At 44.5% G+C, this 7,806-nt stretch overlaps 1 protein-coding gene across 1 annotated transcript; it reads left to right on the top strand. All coding sequences in view use genetic code 11, as the record gives it.

The window, feature by feature from the left end:
• Nucleotides 1–1,890: 1,890 nt before the first annotated feature.
• On the top strand, nucleotides 1,891–5,028 carry EGR_08323 (Origin recognition complex subunit; the record flags this gene model as incomplete). The annotated part of the gene is made up of 5 exons (XM_024497572.1): nucleotides 1,891–1,989; nucleotides 2,780–3,058; nucleotides 4,247–4,345; nucleotides 4,675–4,739; nucleotides 4,911–5,028. 5 exons carry the CDS (start codon nucleotides 1,891–1,893, stop codon nucleotides 5,026–5,028), a joined length of 660 nt encoding a protein of 219 aa, XP_024347995.1.
• Nucleotides 5,029–7,806: the final 2,778 nt, after the last annotated feature.

Raw genomic sequence — 7,806 nt, 5'->3', positions numbered from 1 at the left:
AGACACCGTTGATGGTTGCCCAAACTCACCCCACCTCCCTTTTGTGCGTGTGTGTGTGTGTGTGTGTGTGTGTGTGGGTGCTCTCGACGTTGGTTTTGGAATTCTCTTCCATGTCAAGCAAGTTTGGCGTAGCATTTTTGGTTGCTGGAGTGACAAAATTCCAAGGCGAATTGTTCTCCCCTCCCCTTTTCATCCTCCTCCTCATCCTCCTTGAATTTGTGTGACTGCTTCTTTCGTGCTCAGTTAACTCGTGGGAGGGAGCGGTTTTACTCGATGGGATATTTTGTCCAACAATCACTCACCGGTTACCCTGAGATCAGATGCTGTTTAACCGGAATTTCCAAAGCAAAAAACGTTTGGTTATTTGACAGAATGTTTGGAAAACATTAGGGCAAAGGCTAAATGTTGAGCAGTACTAACTGCATTTGTTGTGAGTTTTGCCAGTGCTGCTGGACCTTTCCAGGATGGCCCACTTCGCTTCAAGAGAAAGTGCAAAGCTGTTTTCAAGTCCAGCCTGCTCCGACTTTTCCACATTACAAAGCTGAAAGTATGCGAATGTAGGAGTTTTTTTATTTACTGTTACTGTCATTCGACTTGTGCAAATTTGTCGATGTTGTTCACAATCGTTCTTGCAATGGAAGATGTCTGCGTCTAATGTTACGCAAATTTTGCCTTCCGCATAACTGATGTATTAAGTTGTCTTTCTGATAACTGCGACTTAGTTAAAGCAGTGGTTGTGAGGCCTATCACACCTCCGCACATGTGTAACTTGGTTGGAGGAATTGGGTACAGAGCTGGAATTCCTAAAGTTAGTAGTATCGCCTTCGAAGACTTTACTTCTGTGTTGATTATCAATGAATTTGAGGAGGCTTCCCTGTTTGGTGTTATTGTTCTAGTCCAATTTATGCGAGGAAGAGGATGTCAGGAGGTTGGGTCGTTGCATCTTCCCGAAATCTGATCGGGTTTTGCTAGAGGTGGTGGTGCTATTTGTCAAGTAGACTGACACGTCAAGATAGACAGGTAGGCGGGAAGAAGGGGCGAAAGCGTTTGTCAAACTTCGGTCAGCAGTATCATTGCATGGAGACCCGTTTGCGTTGAGACGAGAGCTTGTCTGATGTTACAATGGCGCGCTTAACTTCCTTGTTATTTTGTTACTTCGTTCACACTCGCCATTATTTCCATGAGCTCTGAGGCGTTGCTTTTGATGCTGGTATTTTTTGTCATTTAGCTCCTGTAGGACTTGTGTTTATTCTCAATGCTCTTTGCTGCATGTAATTGCCATCCAGCAGGAGGGAAGATTGCCGTGAGGCTGATTGTTTGACTTAAGGAGTGCACCTGTGCCCATTGTCCTCTCTTCTCCAATTCGTTCTTCTGAAATAGCGTGGCTGGTGGTAAGTGGGTTGAGTTAGTTCCGAAGTTGACGCACGTGTTCCATCATCCATTTCTGTAAATACATTGACTGGTTGATCATTTAAAAAGGAGCTTTTCTATCTTTGCTTCTGCCCATTCTTAACTTGGTAGGGAAAATTCTTGTTGAATTTCTATTTTTTTTTGAAGTGTCATCATCGGATGGACGGGATAGTCTGTGATTGCTCTCGCTTTCTACTTGTGTGGATAAGTGCTAATTCAGTTCTTTGCTTCAAAAGTGTGACTACATTTATGAAACAGAATTGCTGCCTACACCTGTGGTTTTTATTTTCGGTGGAAGGAAGTTCAGTGGTGTGATCTTTGTTAGCAGTGTCTCGTACTCAATAGACTACTTATTTTGCAATGCATGCAGTCTATCCAATGTTTAATTCCTGCGACACTTTTTTGGGACTTCTGCTGTCTGCGTAATGCCGTAATTCGAGCTAATCTGGTGTTTTTTGTTCTGTTTCAGTAGAATCACAGATGGCGGCTAAAGCAGCAGATTCACAATGCAGTAGTACCAAGGCGGAGTGTGCCACCTTGGAGCTCTCCAAACGACTGACCCTTCTGGAGTTGCGCGAGGTGCGTGCTCAGTGTCACCGAGTGGCTTTGCTTCCTCTCCAGTCAAAATAAGCAATCTAGCTTTCGAGTTTTCAATTGCATACACCATTGTGCGAAATGTGAACTCTCTTCATAATTATTAATTCGTTTTCGTATTCGCATCACTTTCCTGTCTATATTTCTACTCTGCGTAGGGCTCGAGTGTCGAACTTCATTTCTAATCCCGCATTTGTGTTGCATTATTAAACACAGCTTGATGCGATGCCACGTCGTGGCTGCAAATTACTTACTGTAAATCGCTATTGTCGTGCTTATCAGTTCTCGGCAGTTGACAGTCGTAATAACTGGTGAGGCTATGCGTGATCCGTCTTGAGCCGCACCGCAGCGACGTGTTTGCGGTGCTAGGTGGGAAGGTAGACTGATTCTACTTGTTGCTTTATTATGTCTACTTTTTGCTCATTTTGGTGGCTATAATTGCACTAACGAGGTGGGGGGTATGAGGATAATTTTTGAAACTAGCCGATCCGTTAGTTTGACGTGTGTAATGCGTATTGACAGTCAGCAAGTCCAAGGAGGCTGTGCTTGCGTGATAGTTCAATCAGTTGAAGTTGTGCCCTTTCAATGTTTCTTTCCGGTGTGGAATCCGCTGAATCAGTGATGCTGTTGACCTAGGGTCCAACTCTAGTTAACTAGATGAAGAGTTTTTTTAAATGCCGCTGTGGAGCTTAAATTACCCTTTCTTACCAGAGAAATTTTGATGTCATTTCGGTGTGATTTTTGCCACCAGTTATTATTTTTGTGCTCTATGTAGAAACTACTCAGGTCTAGATCCTCGTCGGCAGCATCCTCGACGTCATCACTGTGGAAACAAACGATGGAAGAATTTGAGCAATGGTTATTCGCCGTTCTTTCACCCGATAGTGATAACTCCCTCAGTCTCGTGCCGGCACCTCACAATCTGCCTTTCCATGAGGTCTTTTACGGGCCAACAAGTCAAGAGGCGGGGCTGATGGATTTCGAGCGAAATGTCGACCCGCCTCTGATTGGGGCTGTCCACCATGCTCTCTGCAATCCCGACAACTTTCTTCCTGTAAGTTGGTGCTTAAAGAGGCACAGCACTCTCGTTGAAGGTTGTTTGCTCAAGATGTGATCTACCCAATAGGGAGTGTGTTAATTCTCCCAAGTCAAAGTTACTACGGCATCTGAATGTGAGAAAAGTAATTGCGCTCAATTTTTAGATTGTATTTCAAACTGAAACAGCCACTTCATCAAGTTCGTCTTTAAGGCTTCAACATGTCTTCAAACTTTTCGTTTACGGGTGTCAAGAGTTGCCTGGACTGTTGAATTGATTCCACGCTGAAAGTAATGGTAAATTGCAAAGCAGAACACGCGCCTCTAACACTAGTGCTCCTTCGTCTTCACAGTAGTCGGAATATGAACTGGCGGATATTGCCTCCCAAAACTTTGCACTGCAGCGACATCCGGGCCAAACGTGAGCTTTTAATCGCGTGGATAAAAGGATGACTACCGTGGTGTTCCTGTACTCAGTGGTCAGTGGCACTTGTGTGGTGGACAGCCAGGAGGAGTAGTGAGTATGTGGATGAAACAGCGAGTCGTGATGGATGATTCTGTTTTCAGCAAAATGCACAAATATCCACTCTTGCACAAGATCTTGGTGTTAATACGTTGTGGCGATTGGACCCTCAGGCGTAGCGAGATGTTGGAATGCTATTCATAGTTTTGAAAGAACGATTTTACATCCTCATGTCAGTGATGGCTCTTTTGGGCATTGGTTTTGCGCCCAGACCACAGTCTCGACATTCATTCTCGTGAACACTTAATTAATGCATGGGGCGTTGGGAATTGCACGAGACGTCTTTTCGTGGGAGTGGTAAACACAGCAGTCATTGACGAGGGCGAACAGTTGCAATGTGGCACAGTTGGCGCAGGCTGGACTTGATGACATCGTTGCACCTTCTGTTGCAGACGAAGTGAAGTAGGCCGTCACAGAAAGGTTCAGTCGCACAGGCAGCACTTTTACCAAATGCAGTTAGCACTGCTTGGAATTGGCTTTTCACCTAAATGAGTGAATTTTGAATCCGCCGTTGGACCTGAACGTGCGTTGTACTCACAAAAGTTGGATTTCTGCAGCCCATTGCGGTGCTTGACCTCTGCGACTTTGTTCAAACGCCTTATGTTGGGGTATTTGCAGGCGGGTCATGTAATTTGCCAGTTATCAGCATTTTCCAGTCAACCTTCTCACTCCATTTCTTTGCAGGAAGTGAATGGTCCCCAATCTCCTGTGCCGGATGTGTGCATTGTTTACAAAATCTACATGGAGAGTGGCTCTTTGATAAATATTCACGATTGGCTCATTGTAAGTTCCCTGGTTCACTGGTTCTTGAATAGGTTGGTAAATAAGCAAATGGTGGTGCTTGTGGTGATGGTAACACCCTTTTCCATCAGAGAATGGGCAGCACACAAGCACATGCTCATCTCTGATCTCCAGAGGGATAAGTCTCCTCTTGAATAATCAATGCACCTCTCCTTCTCTATGGTTGATTTCCTCTGGGGATAGGTTCTTGACATGACTCCCCCTTTTCCTTCCTCTCTGGCTTATCACTACGCAAGGGCATACATGTGCCCATTTTGTTGGCGTGGCTGGAGACAAGTGAGTAATATAGGATGTACTCTTCATTTTTGTAGTCTTTCGCGACTATTGTGGAGCCGTCTTCAGCGAGTGCGGACGGGAATCCCAGTCAGCTTATCCAGTAATTTCAGCACCACTGAGTCGTCTTTAACCGGATGGTTACTGCCTCCTCTTCAAGTGTTAAATTCTAATTCAGTAGTGCAAGTTGTTTCTACGTTCTGCAATGTCTTGTCTCGATTTCAGTAGAAAAGGAGAGACAGGACATTTAAACGTCTTTTTGTGTCTGTCCTAGGTCGCGTTTCCTTCGTGCTGTGGCTGACTTGGAACAGGTGGGATTGGTGCGACGCACTGGACGTAGAGTGGATCATGCGCAGAAATTGCCTCTCATGGAACTGAACTCGATGCTTTGAGTTCAGATTTGGCGCTGTATTGTTTGTAGCTTCACTTATCGTCTTTGCGAGTAGAGACGACAGAGCAGGCTTATCAAACGCTTAATCATGCGGACATCTTTTGCTCTGAACATTCAAATGCAATTCCTCCTTTGATGTAGAAAAGTGTGCTCATTTTCCAGCATTGTTGAGGAAATGCGACAGCACAGAGATGAACTGAAACATTGATCGTTGTAGGACCGGTATTTCATCTGCCTTTTCCCCTGATCTGTAACTAGTACCAGCAGTGAGGAACGAGGACGTTCTTCGTTATTGTGTGGAGTGTATGCTGGAAGTGGGATGAATGTAACACTGCTTGCGATTTTTCTCCGGAAATCACTTCCGTGGTGGCAGAGTTATTAAAAGAACAAACAAATTATGAATCGAATCAATTTGAGAGGCCGTTTTGTGTTCGGTACTCTGGAGGTATCGCTGCCTGATTGGAATTTACTGATTGCTTTCTTCATCATGAGGAGCAAAAAGCGCGTTCGGATGCCCTTCTCACCACCTCAGTACATCAAAAGCTTTTGTGGCAAGTAGGATCTTGTGAGAGGTATCTACTGTAGTTGCAAGCGTCCTTGTCATGCATTCTAAAGGACGAATGTGAATTGAGCTACAAAATCGCCTCACTCTCAGGAGATGTCTTGGCTTTTCAAGTTGTCGGTTACCAAGTGCTTCTAGAGTTCGTGCCAAGTGTGAAAGGGAACGATACTGCCTGGCAGTAGACGGAGAAGTTGCTTTGTGGGGATTGTGTTGCTGAATCACATGGTCTCCGACATAGTTGTGATTTTCAGGCAGTTTTCAGTTGGCGAGAAGTTGCAATCGTGGTAGCCAGAAAGGTCGGTCCAAGAATCGGCACACTATTACCTCCGTTACTTCTGCAAAGCATACTAGTACCCAGCAGATGAATTGGAGTGGGTCCACGTGGGTTCGCGCACGGAATGTCAAGTTGAGGTAATAGGTGACGAGTTTATGGTTGAGGCATGTGAGGAGGGAATTATTCAGTAAGGATGGGATGTAGGAGAAAAAACCGCCTCAGCTGTGACTGGCTCGAAACTTGTGCGATTAATGTGGAATTGGTTGGGGTGGCGCATTGTTGATAGCTCAGGTCATGAGTGATAACTGCATTTTGAAAGATAACGGTAAATACTTTCGAACGCAGACGGAAGAGTCGTGAAGCAATTTAGCAAGTGATGGAGATTTGGAGAACTAACTGATGGTTTGGGAAAGGGACAGCTCAACACCTTTCACAGATCTGGCGTAGTAGGTAGTCACATTCAGGTGCAATTTCCACGTAATACGAGAATTTGAGTCGTTTTTGAGATTAATGATGATTTATTTGGTGACAGGAACGGGATAGAAGAGAGACTTCAATGCTACAGATCAGGTCAGTTGACATGGAATGTGCGCCCATTTGGCGCAACCGCCTTCTGATTCACCAACGCGACTCGATCTATTCCTTGTACTCGTGCGTAGGAATGGGAGAAACAATGTGTTGGCTGAGCAAAAAACCCCAAGAACTGATGATAATTCGAGAAGATGTTGACCCGTTTTGCCAACACCACTTAACGAACATAGCTGCCGAGGTCGCTGCTTCCCTCGCCTTCTCACATTTCATTCCCACTTACACACGCATGTGGAGAGTGCGTGTGCGGGCACCTCAAATTGGCACAAACAACTAAAATTCATTTACTTAAAAGCGTGCCAAAGAAGCAATTGCAATTCAAACACTCCTGCCAAGGTGGAGCATCATTTGCCGCTCTTCGCCACCAGACCAATGCTACCAATTATCAACCCATCCATTTTCCAAAAAGACCACTAGCCTATCGAGGGCATCATTTTATCTAATGAAATATTAATTTTTTTACATTTGATGAGCACATCATTTCCAGTAAGGCTGCTGGTGGAGTAGAACAGGCTGCTAAACTGGTCCAATACGCACGCCATTTGCGTGTCAGAGCAACTCGACCGCCACAGTTTGGATGCATCATTTCAATACATTTTCGTCAAAGCCATTGTTCTTAATCACATTTTTTACCAAAATCTTAGCAAATTGGTTTACTCCGAGTGGGTATCATAAACTGGCGAAGAAGGTGTGCCACATATTCATGACCTCGAGGTCAGATAACCATGTCAGTAGCAAATTGGACTCAAAATTAAAAATTGCCTTTTGTCTCTTTTCATTACTCGATTAATATTGCAAATTAGTTTGAGCCACTATTTTATTATTACAAAAGAAGTTAAATTTTACACACATTTGGCAAGCACGATTAAATACTATTATATTTGGCCAATTTCTGGACAGTTTAGACAAAGCGAATGCTAAAGATGGAAAACGATTTGCAAACTGCAACAATAACTCCAGCGTCTCGATGGTTGTTACATGTTGAGAATGGGTAATTGCTGTTTTGTGACAGAAATGAGACTGAAAACGAACAATAACACTACTAGTCAGATCAGTTAACAAGGAATGTGCCACCACATCAGAATGCGCAACCACCTTGTGGTTCACCGGCACCACACCACCCACTCAAGTTGAGGATTGGAGGAAGCAGTTTGTTGGCCGAGCAGAAAATGCCAACGACTCTGATGAATATATAAATGCAGGCAACTTCCCGGGGAAATTGTAGCCAGGTGTTCAAACACCACTTAATATATAGGGCTGAGGCTGCTTTGCTATCCTCCCAATTCCACACGCACGTATGCAGATGAAGCGAGGGTGTGGACACCTCATCAATGCTGCAGGCATTCGCGGTGTGG

Source organism: Echinococcus granulosus, assembly GCF_000524195.1.
Source record: "Echinococcus granulosus chromosome Unknown EG_S00103, whole genome shotgun sequence".
Classification (NCBI taxonomy): Eukaryota; Metazoa; Platyhelminthes; class Cestoda; order Cyclophyllidea; family Taeniidae; genus Echinococcus; species Echinococcus granulosus.
The sequence above is the reverse complement of the archived record's forward strand: the minus strand, read 5'-3'. Positions and strand labels throughout refer to the sequence as shown.